Here is an 18,000-nt window from a genome sequence, read left to right as displayed (position 1 = left end):
ACAAATGACCCAAGCCAATTCTTGTAGTCTCATTACAGATTTATTGGTTATAAAAGCAAACAAAATAGAAAATAAATAAGTCCATATTGTACCAAAGGGTGCGGTAGCGAGACACATTCCTTATTAAAGCTATTCACGGTTGACAGTTAAAATCCAGACCGGGACCAGCTCGTAGCAACACGTCTGCTGCTTGTTTTTCTGACTGCAGTGCAAGAGGGGTTCTTATTGATTTCACAGAGAGGCGAGAGGATTTTCTTCTTCTTTTTTTTTTTTTTTGTAATAATAACTGACTTCAGGTCTTATTCCAGAAAGAGGTCAGAGTTCAGCCAGTGAGCAAACAGCTTCCACAGTGAGCAGGCCCAAATTTGCATAAGAAATAAAAGGGAACATAATGAACATAACAATGTTCTTTAAATTCACAAAAGCCCCCCGAAATAAAATAAAATCCAGAACAGTAACAAGCGCCAATGTTCAAATTAAAAAGAAATTATCTTTTTTTAAGTGTGCTTCTAAGTGTTCAGGGAAAGGAGTTTGATTGGTCTGGGTTTCATGTCCACTAAGAACACCACTTTTCAACAGTTGGTACAAAAACAAAGACAACCAGAGGAAACATGATTCATCATTATAAAAAAGCAGCCTGCGCAAATGTTACCAGCTGAACTAAAACAACCCAGTTAGTTACAACCAAAACAAGAGGCGCGGGTTCCACTTCCATGCAGCTCCACACAAAAGTTGCTAAATCGGCTGTGAGATGGGAAGGAACAAGTCTTACCTTGACATTATCAAATGGGCGTTGCTAAACATAGATCAGGCACTTTTCGGACCTCCCTTTTACAGAGATATGGTACAAGAGTCCACAGAGCTATTTACAATGTTTCACCTGATGGGGGTGGGGCTGGGGGATCCCACCGGGGACACGGGAGGGAAGGGACGGAAGTTCTCGCCACAGTTTCAGGTGTTTTATATGCATGTCTCAGCTCTTTGCGTTTTGTGGGAACATCTTTATCTTGAGGACTTTAATTCGTCTTTCATCTAAAGTCCTCCATCCTCGCTCTCCTCCATTACGTCGACATCCCGCAAAAACCTCCCGGCGATGCCCGGTGACCTCAGCTCCACGTCTTCGGAGTAGGTGGGGCTGAAGTGGTAACCGTAGTTGATGTGTGCCAGCTGAGAAGGCTGTTGAGGGTAGTACTGAGGGGGATAACCACGATAATAGGGGTCCTGCTCCTCCTCCTCCTCACCCCCTCCTCGGTTGTTGTAGGCCTCTGCAGCAGGGTGGTGTGGCTGATTGTAGGGAGGACTGTAGGGCTGGTAGGCGCCATGAGGCAAAGCTTGAACTGGGGTGGTGGGAATATTTAGGATCAGTGAAGAGTGTTTCTGCATCAGCACAGCAAACACAAAGCCAGTACTACAGGAGAGCGTGGAGCGAGGTTAAGGCCAACACAAGAGTACGGTATAAAAGAAGCACAGTGGGAAAGTGAGGCATGCACAGATTCAGAAATAGCTTCACAGCAGGTTAAAATCATTTCAACCAGTCAACAATTCTTACTTCTTTGATGGTGAAATGACTTCTCTGCAGAAGCAGATTCAGGACCCGGGACAGAGTCCAAAAGATTGGGTTAATAAGGAAGTAGTTTAATGGAACTGAAGACGGCTCTAATCTCTGCCCCAGTATCGCCCAGATGTGATTATTTTTCCAGGAATGAAAATGATCACATTATATCAGGCGTAAAAACTGAGATTTTCTGTCCATCTTGCAGAAACTGAGATGCACTAATAGCTGGGATGTTCAGTAATGAAAGCAGCCAGTCAACATCAAAGCAATCCATCACTATTTAGCTGATTTGTCTGGCTTTTGAAAGATGAGATTAGCTTTTATGAGATCTGAGTTTAAAGCAGGGTGAAGCAAAGGCTGCGGCAGCAAAGCTTTGCATACACGAGTATCTGTCGACAGGTGGTCCTGTTGACGACGAGCGGGGGCTGTTTTTTGTGGAAAAGTGAGTCAAATTGCTCGTATTTTTCCTTCGACACGGGAAAATAACTAGTTTAATGAAGCAGTTCTTATCAAAATACTTTACTCACGGGTGCATGAAGTCTGAAAATCTGGTGTGGTTGTGTACAAACCTGCACCGAACGACGGCGTAACGATTTCTAAAATGAGAAAACCAGCTTGCTTTTAAACTGATGTGCCTTTAAAAAAACCCTAAAGAAAAAAAAATCTTAGAAATAGCTAAAAAAAACAAAACAAAAGGTCTCCAGAGAAGAAAAATGTGATAATCGCTGCTGCAGGGACTGCAGTTTCAAAAGTGTCAGGACTTATCCATCCCAGGAAATATGGCAGCCTTTAGGGAATAACAGGAGTTTCTTCAGTATTTAGTCTTTTCTTTTTAAAAGAGGACGCAGGAGGAGGTGAGCACAGGTGGAGGAGAGGAGCATGGTTCAAGAATGCTCCTCAGTAGTCATTCCTATAATCCTGTTGAACTTCAGAACAAGAGATGCAGGGAGGAGAGAAGAGGGAGGAGAGAGAAGGAAAAAAAGAACCAGAGAGAAGATGTTACTTCATATCAGAAAGAAAACCCAGTGAACCAAAAGAGTTAAACCTCATAAACGACACCGACTGTGCTTCCTCAGCTGCTTCGATGTGGCCTTTGAGGTGGAAAAAAATATCAGTGTTGTAATCTATGTTTCTTCTTAGGAGAAACAAAAAGCACAAACTGAGAAATTAGTTCAAATAAACACTGTGACATTTTTATAAAGTGTTTGGAGAATGTTTAGAAAATGTGTCAGATCTTTATTTTACCTTTCTGGATGTTAGAAAGTGCAAATAAAGATTTCTAACACGGAAAACAGATGACAAGGAAAACACGCCTTATGAGTCACCCTGACTGAGATCTTAGGAAGACATCTGTTGCAGTTAAATACAACACATTCAAAAATGTACATTCAGGCAAATTCAGAAAAAATAGCTCTAAAGGAATGAGACCTATGAAGCTTGTGCCAGTTTTTCTGATGCATCACCATTTATATCTACATAAAACATATTTTTCTTACAAGATCAATATAAACAAACAGTTTAAACTGATCTTGAGCATAACATATAGTGTGAAACACTTCACATTGCTCTGTCTAAAAGTAACAACATCCTGTCTTTCACCATCTTAAAGGGCCCATAAACCAATGTGCATTTTCTAAAGGCTATGCACCAGATTATTTTGGCAAACAGCACCCCAGTGAAGTGTGTATGTTTGAAGACAGCTGGACTGCCTTTTGTACCATCTTAATGTTTAGCTAAGCAGCTTTTGGTTTAGTTGTAGGCAAAAAAGTATTGGGCCACACCTCTTAATGACTTGCCAAAGGTGTAGGAAATCAAGCACCTAACCATGCAATCTTCCTTTACAAACATTCGTGAAAGCTTGGGTCGTTCTGAAGAGCTCACTGGATTTGAGCGTGGAACTGTGCTGCAGTAAGTTTCTTCCCATCAGCTTCAAGTGTGATTATTGCAAATTGCAAGGGTTTATCAATCATAGCAACTCAGCCACATAGTTACAGATCACGTAAAGTCACACAGTGAGGTCATCAAATGCCAGTGTGTAAAAGTCTCAGACGCTCTGCTGACTCAATATCTTTGGAGACTTTGAAAAACCTCCCTTTGAATTAACATCAGCACAGAAAGTGTGCACTGTGAGTTTACATGGCCGAGCAGCTCCTGTAGGCGTAACGTGAAGGTGGCCCGGTACTTTTATCCAAATAGTGTATTTTACAAGATTTTAACAACTTAGGAATGTGGAAAAAGGACTTTAATCACCCTTGTTTGGGATAAGATCAATTAGGCCAAACTAAAGTTAATAATTTACATATATCCTTTGATGTAATATTTTATACTTTTTCCATATATTTAGATTGGTAATGGCTGACATTTGATGGTTAAAAACCTCATATATCATCTTGAAGCCGTGACACTGATCCTTGTGTAATGCACTAACTGAGCCATGACATGTTAACTACACTATTCAGGTTGACAAATACAAATGTAGGAATAAATTCTACTTGTCACAAAGACACAGTTTGAGGCCGCATTTTATTTGCTTTAAAATTAAAAAAAAAAAACTTATTTTAAGTGGTCAGGGAGGCTGTGTTTAATCTGTGCACATTTGGGACTAGCACTGAGGATTCTCGCAAGTCATAAAGTACAAAAAGACACCATTCAGACTGGAATCCATCACTATAAAATAAATCTGGTTTGATGGATGAAGTAATGTCTCATCTATCAGCTACTTTTAGACGATGATACATCATCAGGGCAACTTGTCAGAGTCTGTTAGACGTGTAACGTCCAAGCTGAGATGGCCCAAGACCCTATAAAGCCCTGCAATGGCCTCATCGGTATGAATATTCAATGTCGTCAAAGACGTGTGTGCAACTGCATATTTTATTTGATCTAAATACAGATGAATAGCTTTGGCCTTCTAACGTCTTAATCCATCGGTGTGGACATGAATGTATAAACTTCACAGTGGAACAGCCATAAAAGTCGGGTAGCTCTCAAATTCTCCGAACACTTTTACAAGAACAATAACTGTGCCAGAAACAGCTGTCACTGTGAAAACAATATTTGAGTGTTTTACACATATAAAAGATGCTTTATAAGGGCGTATAAAGACCAAACAGGCCTGGTTTTGTTTAAGCTGCTTAGAGCAGCAAGTTAGCAAACATAAAAATAAACCAAATTGCTCAGAATAAAAGTAATATCGCTCGAATACAGAAGGACAAATCAGGGCAAGTCTGGATAAACAGCAGTGAAGAATGTTTTGGTAAGGTCTGGATATTTCATGTTTTGACTCTGGTCACAAAAATATTCCAGTCAAGATGTTATTTCGATTCCTGGTGGCAGCTCCTCACCTACTGTGCACACTTTTTATGAATGTGCTTTTGTATTCATTTGTCTGCAGCACACGTTCTGCTCTGTTATGCCCCCCATATGAAGCTATTAAAAACACATAACTAAACCTAAAGAGAAATCAGTTGATCCTTTTGTGTGGATAAGACAACATTGTAGTTGGATTCTTGCTGATAATTTGAACCTAAAATCTAATGTGGAATTTTAGCTTTTCCATACTGGGGGAAAATTAGGGCAACTGCACCGATGCTTTTGTTTCCTGCACCTCTCTTTCTTTTTCATTGCCTTGATTTGATAAAGAGTTATTACAGAAAAGCAAAGCACACACAAATATGTGGATCACCTCGTTCTCTGTTTTTGTAATGCAGCTTTGTTCCAACCAGTCATTAAATATCTGAGAGTGGCATCTCAATGATGGGGACTGAATTTGCTGCTTTAAAACAGCTGACAGGTTACGACAGCTAATGATTACACTGAAAACAGGAATACTGAATGTAAATTGAGGTTCATCAAAGTGACATTTTTCATTTGTGCAATAACAATTATTTTGGGAATTATGAATTACTTTTTTACACCTCTTTAAAATAGCCTTAAAAACAAGTACAGCATAGTAACACTCCCTGTAGAAACCTGTATGTACTACTACTTCCACGTGGGAACCAGTATTGCCAATGTAACTGCAATCGTGAGTCATAATTTTAAGTTATACTTTGTTAATTGCATTCATCATATTTTCAAAGAAAATCAGCCTAACTGACAATTACTAAATATATCAGTTAAGCATTTTTGTATTTACGATTTTCACCAGAATTTAGCTGAAAAACAAATCATGAGTAACAAGATGTTGGATATTGGGATTACTTCCGCTCCTTTTGAAGTCTGCAGGAAAACGTCTTTCTGACATGACTTCTTTCCTGATGATTTTATAGGTTCTTTGCTGATGTTGAATAAAATGTGAAGTCTGCTTTGTAAATCTTGGTCATACTATGATTCAATATTGAGGATTATCTGTCAATCACACATCAGTAGCCAGTGAGTGTGCGGTCAGATCCATCCCTCCTCATCCCGTCTGCTTTTTTGTAACTAAGAAATAAATGTGTGACATCACGGTAGCAACATGCATCTTTCATTCTGTTTATAACTGTGATACAACTGCAATCTCATGTTACCTTAGTAAGAACTCAACTACATATGTTTTGTGTGTCTGAAAAAACCAAAACATTTGGCCGATATGTTGGCTTTTTAAATTGACAAATATTGGTATCAGTCCTAAAAATCCAATATTGGTCAGGTTTTATGTACCTCTGCCAAATTCTACACCCTTTATTTAAAATGGTACCAATGCATGAAGTTGAATGATATTTACCTCCCACGTTGTATCCCAAACAGGAGTTTGCATCACAGTATCCAGGCTGACCAGCTGGTCCTGTGGTCCCTGGATTCCCGGGCCTCCCCGGTGTCCCTGGGTTACCAGGTCGACCAGGTGGGCCCTGGCTACCTGTCCGTCCTTCACCTGGCAAACCTTAAGATTAAGGAAAGTGTTCTGGTTAAAAAAACAACAAAAACTCCCAAAATCCAAGTGTTTGTTTGACATTTAGTAAAACGATTCTCAGCAGATGATGCTGGGTGTGAAGGAATAAAGGGAAAACCACACAATTAACAATGGCAGCCTGTGTACAACCTGTCACTGTACCATCACCTCTTCAATGGCTTTTAAATCCTGTCTCCTCTATTAGCTGGAAAAACATGATCTGAAGGCAGCAAGTGTTTGTTTGTCACTTGTGGATAAGAAAGGTGATGGTGAATGTCATGAGGGCAGGAGCAGGAATAACACAGTTCTTCGCTCACGCTGAGCCAGAGGCATCTGTTTTCTGTTTTCACAGGAGAAACTGCCCCACCAGGACTCACTTCAGCAGTCAGCAGAAATATGAAATCAATATTTGGATGGGAGTTTCTTTTGCCAGGGGCTAAAATTATCATCCCACAAATATTTCAGAAAAGTACAATGGATGAGGACTGAGCCCCCCCGTCCCCACACCTCCCCTCAGCACCCTCATCTTAGAAGAGACTTCCTTTTTCAAAATCTGAAGTTTGGGCTTCCTTTTTTTTTAGTTATCTGATCACAGCAAAGTTTTGTCAGCTTGTTCTAGAAGTATTGATCGCAGTAAACAGAAAATCCCAGCACTGACATATTTTCATAACACGAGCCTCAAATTCCACAAAGCGTACCGGGAAATCAATACAGAGAATTATATTCATGGTCCAAAATGCCTGCTTGCTTTCCTCAGACAGCGATTCAACAGAGAGTAAAGTAAATCCAAAGCAGATTAAGTCTCTGTGCCATTTAATTCCATTGTTTCAATATTTGAAGCCGCTGTGGTTTATTCAGTGGAAACACAGTGAATATCTCCCATACGGTAGCTCCAGCTGAAAACACCAATAAATGTTCAGGAGCAGAAAGATGCCAAATGATCAGATTTAGAAGCAGCTACAGCGCCTTGATGTGTAGCTTGGAGAACGCTGGAGAGAGAGTGTTGAGTATTCCCGGGCTCGTCTCTTACCAGGAGATCCGGGTGGTCCTCGAGGCCCCTGAGTCCCAACCCCTGGAGTCCCCCTTTCTCCCTTCTCTCCTGGCAGACCTGGAAACCAACAAAGAGATGCACATTTAAACATAAATTCACATCTTACATCTGTCCTCTTGGGTGTCTGCACAGATTAAGGGTTTATAAGCTTTATATGCAGGAGGGAAGGCACAGGTGGAGTAAATGGTGAACCTGATGGTGAACCAACATGTTTCTCAAAGGGCAGGTAAACATCCTAATACTTTTTTACCGGTTTGCTGTAACATATTACAATTACAATTATATAATGGACAGGGACATAATGTTTGGACTCTCAGCTTTTATTTGAGGGTATCCACGTTCAAATTGGATGAAGGGTTTAGGAATTTCAGCTCCTTAACAAGTTCCAACCTCTTTGTAAAGGGACTAAAAGTAATTGACTCAAAGCCTCTTTCATGGGCAGGTGTGGGCAATTCCTTTGTTATGTCATCAGTTAGGCAGATGAAAGGCCTGGAGTTGATTGGAGGTGTGGTGCTTGCATTTGGAAGATTTTGCTGTGAACAGACAACATGCAGTCAAAGGAGGTCTCCATGCAGGTAAAAAAATGAGCTGCGAAAATAGAAAAAAAAAACATCAGAGAAATTGCCACAATAGTACGAATGGCAAAATTTACAGTTTGGTACATCCCGAGAAGGAAAGAAAGTTCTGGTGAACTGAGCAAGCAAAGAGACCTAGACGTCCATGGAAGATAAGAGTGGTGGATGTTCGCAGAATCTTTTTCATGTTTAAGAGAAACCCCTTCACAACAGCCAACCAAGCGAACAACACTCTACAGGAGGTAGGAGTATCGATATCCAAGTCTACCATAAAGAGAAGACTGCATGAAAGTAAATACAGAGGGTTCACTGCAAGGTGTAAGTCACTCATAAATCTCAGCAAAAAAAAAAGGGTAGATTGGACTTAAAAAAAAAAAAAAGCTGGCAGAGTTGTGGAAAAATATTGTTGTACAGATGAAACCGAGATCAGCCTCCACCAGAATGATGGAAAGAAAAAAGTATGTTGAAGGTGTGGAACAGCTCATGATCCAAAGCATACCACATCATCTGTACAACATGGCAGAGGCAGTGTGATGGCTTGAACGTGCACGGCTGCCAGTGGTACTTGGAAACCCGTGTTTACTGATAATGTGGCACAGGTGTTCAGATACATACTGTCTTAAGCCAGTTGAGTATGCATTTCACTTGCTGAAGACTAAACTTCGGACAGAAAGGCTCACAAACAAACAGCAACTGAAAGCCACTGTAGTAAAGGCCTGGCAGAGCATCGAGGAGGAAACCCGGCATCTGGTGATGTCCATGAGTTCAAGACTTCAGGCTGTTATTGCCAGCAAAGGGTTTTCACCCAAGTATTAGAAACAAACATTTTATTTACAGTTATTTAATTTGTCCAATTACTTCTGAGCCGCTGAAACGAAGGGATTGTGTTTAAAAAATGATTTAGCTCATCTCATTTTTATGCAATCTTTTTGTTCAGCCTGCTGAATCAAAGCTGAACATCTGAAAGACTTCAACTGCATCTGAGTTATTTAATTTATTATTAATATTATTATTTATTTGTCTGTTATATTTAAGATCCATATTTTTTATTTATTCCTGATTAAAAATGCCAAATAAAAACATTTTTATGAGTTTTTAATGCACTTTATCTGCATTTTAATTGTCTTCATGCCTTTTGGCAAATGAACCAGATTATTGATGTTCAAACAGGTTCATTTGTTTTTGAAGTCTAATGATGGCCAATCTCTTTGAGCCTTACTTACAATATCAAATACAAATTCAACAGTGAATTAATGTCATATATGTCTGCTCAATTTTTCATGAAATAACAAAGGAACGGGCCTCTCCAGGCCATGAATCCGCTCCTCACTCAGCTGTCCAATTACTTTAGATTGTCTAAAAATGAGGTACAGTGTATAAAAAAACATTCCAAATAATAATTCCCATCTTGGTTGTTTGGCTTAGAATCCACCACGGTGGAGCCAAAAATACAAAAATGCAAATTATTAGCCTAACTGTAGTTTCAAGCATTCATTTGTTGTAGTCGTCCTTCCAAAATGTCCCAAACCTAAAGGTGTCTACAGACTGTAACATGAGTTCATTGCACCTTCACAAGTGTTAAGTTTGAACACTATTACCAAACAATGTATAATATGGCACAACCTCTTACTTTTGTTTGTTTGTTCGGATGAGTAGGTCTTACATTTACTGTCTCTATCAGTAGTTAAGCTTCTGAGTAATTGTCCAATACTTGCTCTTCCAACGTTGTATTATATGAATATTTTCATAGAAAATTTGCTAAATGAATTATGCCTCTGTGATCAGCCCAATAAAATGTATGATAAACCCAACGTCTGCTCTGCGCAGCTGTTCGAATGACCTAATGGAATATTTTTGTACACTCTAATATTAAAGAACCACATAAAACTAATGTGCAGATTTTCTGCCGTGCTGCTTTTACGACCGCCTTAATCAATCGCATCAATAAAAAGGAAGTAAGCACCACGAGGCTGGAAAACATTTGACATTACCTCAAATAAAAATGCGTTTTCTACTACGGTGGCTTCATTATGACTGTAACTTGATGATTGCAACTCCATTGTCTCACTGTCTGTCAATTTTACTGAAAATATTCTAATGTTGAGCCTGATTCTGGTAGCCCTGCGCTCACCATCTGTTCATAAGAAAGCCATACATCTTAGAATGGATGCTTACTCTGGTTTCAGTTCTTTAAAACAGTAAATTAGTGTGTTTGTAGTAGACCAGTGGCTACAGATCATAAATGTCATTAGGGAGACTCAAAGACCTGAACCTTGACACTTCCTGACACAAGTTCAAGTGCTCTGAGCTTTCCAAAGCCTTCTCCGTGTGAGTGTGTGGGTGTGTGTGTGTGCGCAGGCTCATTCAGCATGTGGTTCTTCAGTGTGGGTTGCGTGTTTTCGTGATGAGAATGGAGCCTCATAAAGGCTGTTTCTCCTCTGAGGGCTCGTGGCAGGGGAATGACCTCATGGATATTAGAGTTACTGTCTTCTGGCCTGGACTGAACCTCACAGGAGCGCTGATGCTGACTGTGAGTTTGTCTGGAACCTACACAGACCACAAAATACAGCAAACAAGCAGGCGGGATTGAGAATTTCTTGCTTTTTTCCCCTCCCCGAATCCTTTCTTTTTCTCACTGATAATTAGTGACATGGAAAAACATGGAAGCTCAATGTGTTGAGCTTTTGGGGGTTTAAAGCAACTTTTCAAAATTCAGCATTTGTAATGTATAATTCACAGAGATGACGGGTTTCTGTCTGGACACTGACAATGTACAGCTGAAATAATGAGCACAGCAGAACCAGACAGGTTCATCTGATGGTACTCATAGTCAGAAAATTGGTACTTATTTTACTCAGAGTGCAACTCACACTAGGGGCTCTACTTTTCTCACTGCAGTTTTTATTTCATGTGTATCTCGCAGCTAATATTCCTATTATCTGTCTTAAAGACGTTAAATTACTTCAAAGGCTTGTGACTGTATTTTTCTTTATGTCTTGCTAAATATTACACACAAACACATGCCTAATAAATACTCAAGTTTCTGTCTTTTTGATGCTGTTAAATGTGGGATGTTGACTCCTCAGCCATAGCAGTGATAAGGGGAAAAAAATGACCGATGTGTGCCTGTTGACATGAGCTGTCTAATGTCAACAAACTCGGATTTTAACCATGAGCACAGCTTTATGTCTCACCCCTCTCGCCTGGTTGCCCGTTCTGGCCGTTAGTACCGGGAAAGCCTGGCCTCCCGGCTGGACCTTGCTCTCCCTGAGGACCAGGGGTGCCTCTCCTACCCGGCTCTCCTGGTGGTCCAGGCACTGTTCGGACTGACACCGCTGGCTGCATGGGGATCTGGTTCAGGAAGGAGTTGTAACGCGACAAGTGGCCTGAAATAGATGGTGGAGATTGAATGATTTGAAAACACCCAGATTTAACTTTTGACATTCATGTATGTTTTGTTATTTAAAAAAAATAATCAGAAGTAATGAAGCATGCTCGTGTTAATCTGTAAAAAATCGAGATTACTCACTCTGGATGAGCTGTTCACACACTTGACGTGCAATAGCTCGCACAGTCGCCTGGGACTGCACATCACCCTGGAAGAACAAACACAGAGCTCGTAGGATCTGACTTTACACAACCACACAGACATAAACTGCCAGACCAGACGTTGATAAAGTGGTGGGCGGGTGTTTTTTTATGGGTGTTTAATGAGTGTACTCCACCTTTACTCCACACTGACACAAAACAGAAAGCCAGAACCATAGCAAGTACGTGAAAACTGGACGATTAAATATAAATCCAGATTTAATTACACTAATTATTTGGGCTAACTTTGTTGAGTGTGCTTCTATAGTTTGTATTTTAAAAATTAATCTTTTTTTTTTTAAGCAGTTAACTTGTCATGAGGAGTACTACACAGGAGGTGTGAAAAACAACCCAGACTACATCTCAAAAAAGATGAAATTACAAAGCCAATAACAAAACGTTTGGGACGTTGTATTGCATGTAAAATGATTTGTGGCTCTCATAACCCATATATTATTCCCAATAAAAATAGAAAAAATATCAAATGTTAAAAAGTATTCACTATTTTAGGAAAAATATTAGCAATTTGATAGCAGCAACAGCATGTTTAGCATCCCCTCTTCTTTTAACAACAGCCTATAAACATCTGGTAACTGAAGACACCAGCTGTTGGTCTTTTGGGAGAGAAATGTTGTCCCATTGTTGATTGACACGGGACTTTACCTGCTCAGAAAGATTTTTTTATCATGATCTTCTTTATCATATTTTTTTTCATATTGTCATTTTGTTTAAAAAGTGGCTGTCAGTAGTTACTTAAGAGGCACTGTGTCAGTTTTGCCGAGCAAAAATTTAGAGAGGAAAATGTTTAAAAGGTTTGTAGCTTGTAATTTACCACAAATGTCATCAAATTTCACAGAGAATAGAAGCATGTCTCATTTATATGGACGAGCAGGATTCATGTGTAATTGCCACTGGTAGATGGCTCAGGGCTATGAGCATGGTCCCATATTTCTAGTCTTCAAAAAACAAGTATTTTAATGAAACAGATCAGAACTCAGGAAGGGAAATCTCATTACAAACACACATAGAGCGTAACTTTCATGTAGTTTTTAAGCTAATATCAGAGCTTTTATGTACCAAATGCAGCATTCAACAGGACTCATAGAGATCTGAAATGTGTAGATTAATGTCTTTATCTTAGAGTATGTAATATTACTTTAATTAATACCTGCATCAATCGCAGTACTTGCGAATGATGGAAATCTGACAATATTTCTTTGTCTTTTCTCACATATCGTGCTGGTCAGCTGTTATTCTGATGCTCCACCTGTGCTGTCGGATTTACCCAGAGAACAGCTGTGCAAACATCCACCGCCGATGAGCAGGTCTGCTTGTTTTTGTACTACTGAAGTGTGTGCTGCTTTCGATAAAATGTGGATCATTATTGAAGTGAACTGGCTACCTTGCACTCGACTGAGTGCATCTTTGCTAATTTGTCCTGCTTACTAAATTTGCCCCCTAATGTCAGATTATCTGAACCCCTGTCTCTCTGACTATGAGCATCAGGTGTTTGTTTATATAAGAGCAAGAATACACATTAAAAATAACATTGCATTAAAAATGTATTGTTTAAGAGTTACACAATTCACTAGAGCTTTCCTACCATCACAACTGGGCCACCTCACCCAAATATACACTAAGAAAAAAAAATCCTCTCGCACGTTTTCTCCCAGCCTTTCATGTCACGTTGTACTGAAATTAACTGCAGCAGGGTACAAATGTCCCCAATAGTTGCTTAAAACGAAGCAGAAACAGGAATTACAGGTTCGATTCAAGCTGGCAAGTTGCGTGTCTCTCAAGCCCTCGACGGTGACGGCCTCTTTCCCGTGTCAGCAGAAATACAGACCCTGCACTGCTGCAAATTTGGACCATGAACACTGATTTGATTTGGTGCGCCTTAAACGAGGCTGAGGGAGAGCAAGAGGAATAGAGTGAACGTTTGTGCAAAAAGACGAACAGGAAATGGTAACTGCGTGCTGCAGTACGCTGCGGTTTCTCCACAACATGGGCGGGATGTATTAGTGAGTAATTGTTAGAAGTTTTACTTCAGCAAAAATAACTGTATTTCCACAGCAAAATAAAACCAGTAAAACAAGATTTGCTCTAAAGAGCTGCAAAACAGTGGAAAGACTTACTCTTTCTCCTTTATCGCCTTTGGTACCAGCAGGACCCTGGAACATAAAAGCACATGAGGAGAATAAACAGTCAACAGGGCTGAATGCTCACACACAGCCATCTCTTTTTCTGTCCCCATCTTATCAAGCCCCATCTCTTCATCTCTTTTCATCTCTGACATAACAGCTAGTACAACTAAATACATCTAAAATATGACAAAATGAGCCCAGAGTCTTTGTTTTCTTTCCATAACACTCATGAGCTCCAAAGTTAGAGTGCTCACAAACAGAGGGCATCATCTGTGTCTTGGATGGGCTTGCTTTCCTCCAATGTCAACACTGTAAAGCACAGAGATGCATATCTGAACACGGTACGCGCATACTCTGAAATACCTGCCAAGCTTGCACATCAGAGGCAAATAAAAGACAAAGATTTCCTGGCCGCGTGGACCGTGAGCTGATACAATAAATATAAGTTTGATGCTGCTGCAGCTTTTGAATAGAGTTTTGTTTATCTTGGGAAAACGTGTCCTTGACCACCAACTGACAGGCTGCGTTTGTGTGTGTGAGGGAGGCTGAGCTGAGAGGGATAGAGAAAATGCGTGCATGCTGGCCTGGGATATTATATGCATATTATACCACAGATGATAAAAAGGCTTTGCCAACATTTGACACAGTGGCTGAATTGGAGTGCAGGTCTGAACAATAAAAGTCTCTTCCTGGACCTCTGCTGCGTGCCTGTTTGGAGGTTCTGAATCTTCCTGGGCACATAAATGTCGACTATCTCATCAGGTGCCAAAGAGCACAAGAAAGACAGAAGTACAGCTCTGGTATAAATCAAATTTCTTTTATGACTCAATCAAAAGTGTCTTTCCATCATGTCTTGTATACAAAGAGTCTTTCCAAAGTGCAGAGTTGGTGTTTTTTCACTCAAAATATTTCCCATTTTATCTGAGAAGGAAAGTCCACTTGCGAAGACTTCAAATGTGGACTCATAAAACAGCCACTAGGTTTGTTCCTTTTTTTCCTTTTCATAACTGGCAAACGCCAGCTAGTCAACCCCTCAGGTGGTTGACTAGCTGGAAACCACATCCAGAAACTGTATCTGGTCTCAGTCCCACAAACTCAGGACGTTGGCGAGAGCTACGACGTGTTTCAACATCTACTGACAACCAGAATGAGATTTGGCAAATATGCAAGTCAATCAAGGAGTAAAGCATATTTAGATTCTCACTCAGTCTTCTCCCTTCCAAAGACCTCCATGCATATGTTTTGTTCTAAGTCTCTATTAAAAAGCTTCATAAATCCCTATATTTACAGATGGCACATAGCATTTCCAGATGCACCATGTCTTCCCTAACAGAACAGTTTGGGTTTCACATTAGATGCTCGAGGCAAGAATTTGTAGAAAGTGCAGAATGACCTTCTTCTCTGCATTTTTAAACTCTATGCTCACACACTTATCTAATTTGTCAGAGTAGTGGGATAGATGTACCAGGTTCTACCTCAGACAAACAGGTAGAGTACTCCAGGACTCACTTCTGAAGCAAAGTGGTAAATTTCCCTCCAGAATTAACTGTCTGCTATTTTAAACAACTTGTTTAAGAAGAAAAATATTCTCCTGCAGCACTGGTGAAAGGTTGCAGGGGGCAGAACAGACACTGAATCAGTAATTTCTGGTTGAGATAAAGTTTGAAACTCAAAGTTTAATAAAACGCCAGGAAGGGAAATGTTTTTCCATTCATTTAATAGATGCATGTTTGTACATTCATAAAGTGTTTGCGCCCCCCCTCCTTCTGTATCTCGTAGAATTGCCAGATGTGATCTCTCACTGTTTTTGGGTATATGTTGAGGAGAGAGGAAGTGATTTATAGCCCTACTGTCTGAGCCAAACTTGCTGCTGGCCTGCAAAGCTGACCCAAGACTAGATTAGCTGTCACAGGACTCCACAGTATCATCTGTTCCTGTTAGCATTACACAAAGCATGGATCCCCACACCATCTCCTCAGCATCCTCATCTAAAATTATGTTTCCTGCACAAATTCTTTTAAAGGGCTAAACAAGTCTGACTTACTGTACTTCGGATATTAAAGCTAAAATAAAAGTTTTGAGGCTTCTCAATTTGCGACCAGTAAATCATTAAGTTGACCTTAAGCACCTTGGTGGATGTAAGATGAATTCTTGTTAACATGTTAACATGACCCATATGCACACAGTACCAAAAACATGACCTCCTTGGCAGAGGTTGTGATGTTAGTTTGATTACTGCTCAAAAGCGGAGGAAAAGGGAAATATAAAGTGGAAGAGAACAAGACTTCCTCAAGGACTAATTACATCTGAATATGAGGAAAAAACAAAATGTGTATTTACACTTCCTAAACTTTGTGTAGGTAGGTTTATGTGAAGGTTGGTTAATATGGTTCTGGTCAGACAATAAGGTGTTTTCTTAGCATACACAGCGCATCATGTCATAATATTTCATTGCAAAGTCCTCAGATAAATGCAGTATCATACTAATCTTAACAACAACAAAAAAACAAAACCGAAAAACAAACAAACAAAAAAAACATTTTCACCCACAGGAACTCCTTGATCCCCTTGTGGCCCTGTTGGCCCACCTGGTCCTGGAGCTCCTGGTGCTCCTGGTGCTCCCTGAAAAAGGTGCAGATGGAGAACAAAGATGGCTAAAAGCTGAGGGATCAAGTGGATTTTTCACACAAAATCACAGTGGAACTAATAAGAAAACAGACTTACAACTGGTCCTGGGGGTCCTCGTTGCCCCTGTGGTCCAGTATTACCTGGCAGACCCTGCATGAGTGAAATACAGTACATTTATTAAAGTCGGCTGCACTCTTTTAATTCCTGTGGGCTTCTCTGGGAACCCAAACGCTGTTGCATCTGCAGCTTCTGCTGGTGGTAACTGCACACACCAAATCAAATCTACTTTCATTTTATACAAAACACAGTTTTATTATTTTTCACTCTCTTTTACTTTTACACACCGCTCTGCATTTAATCATAAGTTATTATTCATCCCTGACTCACTTCAACACTGCGTCTTTTGTCTATCCTCACCCCCTACCGCCAACCGGTCCTGATAGATGGCCCCGCCCCTCCCTGAGCCTGATTCTGCTGGTGGTTTCTTCCTGTGAAAAGGGAGTTTTTTCTTCCCACTGTTACCAAGTGCTCACTTATAGCTGCAGGATCTTTACCTTACAAAACCTTTAGGTGATTGTTATTGTGATTTTAAATGCACCTCTACCACTTCATGCATGATACATTTATGTACTATGCGGTGATTCTTTTTCAAAAGCACAGTTTTTACATCAGAAGCACACTGAAATTGTGTAGGCCAATTTTCTGAATGCCCGCATATAATAACATGATTTTAACCCTCCTGCCATCCTTTAAAAAACTCACACCCATCACCCTAGGGACCATTCTCAGCCACGCCATAAAAAGACCATATATCCATATCTTATTCCACTTTAAATTAGCCAACCTTGTAAAACTACTTCTCCCTGAAATATTCATGTAAAGTTTTAATTATATTTTCGTTGTTTTAACCCTTCAAATCCCAGTGTTATTACATGAGCGCCCTGTGTTATAAGCCCCAAAAACCAAAAAACGAAACTAAATATTTCCACAAAAAACCAGTTGAAGTAATATGTGATTGTCATTATAAGTAGGCCTTTAGATGGACCAAAGATTGGCACCAACATACATTTTGACCTGCCATTATTTTTTTGCATTTTTTTTGCAATTTAAAAATTAAAACTTCAAGGCCCTGAGTCTTCATTGACATCCAAGAAAAGAAGAAAAAATAAAATCATATGATGATAATTTGGGGTTGAAAAATAGCATTTATAATGGAAGTCAATGGGCAGAAAATGGTCCCCAGGGTGATGGGTGTGGGGATTTCTGCTGCTCAGCCATTTTAGGCTGATTTAAGGAATTCACACTGGAATATTAACATTGACAGGTAAAAACTATCCTGTGGCAAGTTTGGTTATATTCCACTGAACACAGTGGAAATGGCAGCCATTTAACACATAGCAGTGGCACAAAAAGGTCCCAAGAAGGCAGGAAGGTTAAATGACATGATGGTGGACTTGTTTTAGGTCAAAATATAGTTGTAATTCGAATTGAACAAATTCCCTGTTATTAATACACAGTTTGGACGCTGAACACGGCATCGTAGTGGTCTGGAGAACAGCTTAACCTGAGGTTAAGCTAATCCTTTC

The 18,000-nt window shown here is 40.0% G+C and overlaps 1 protein-coding gene across 1 annotated transcript in view; it reads right to left on the bottom strand.

Moving 5' to 3' along the window:
• Window positions 1-240: 240 nt before the first annotated feature.
• Window positions 241-18,000, bottom strand: part of LOC146698124 (collagen alpha-1(XIV) chain-like) — a 160,274-nt gene continuing 142,514 nt past the window's right edge. The window contains exons 40-47 of the mRNA XM_085473125.1: window positions 16,511-16,564; window positions 16,337-16,408; window positions 13,778-13,813; window positions 11,584-11,650; window positions 11,249-11,440; window positions 7,459-7,536; window positions 6,264-6,419; window positions 241-1,337 (exon numbers count right to left, since the gene is read on the bottom strand). Of these exons, the coding sequence (XP_085329251.1) occupies window positions 1,033-1,337; window positions 6,264-6,419; window positions 7,459-7,536; window positions 11,249-11,440; window positions 11,584-11,650; window positions 13,778-13,813; window positions 16,337-16,408; window positions 16,511-16,564 (960 nt within the window). The 3' untranslated portion in view covers window positions 241-1,032. The remainder of the gene's footprint in view (window positions 1,338-6,263; window positions 6,420-7,458; window positions 7,537-11,248; window positions 11,441-11,583; window positions 11,651-13,777; window positions 13,814-16,336; window positions 16,409-16,510; window positions 16,565-18,000) is intronic.

The sequence above is a fragment of the Copadichromis virginalis genome, linkage group LG11 (genome assembly GCF_057382275.1).
Source record: "Copadichromis virginalis isolate Kocher_CV1m ecotype Utaka linkage group LG11, C_Virginalis_male_GT1.1, whole genome shotgun sequence".
NCBI classification, from domain to species: Eukaryota; Metazoa; Chordata; class Actinopteri; order Cichliformes; family Cichlidae; genus Copadichromis; species Copadichromis virginalis.
This window is presented reverse-complemented; position numbering and strand designations above follow the sequence as displayed.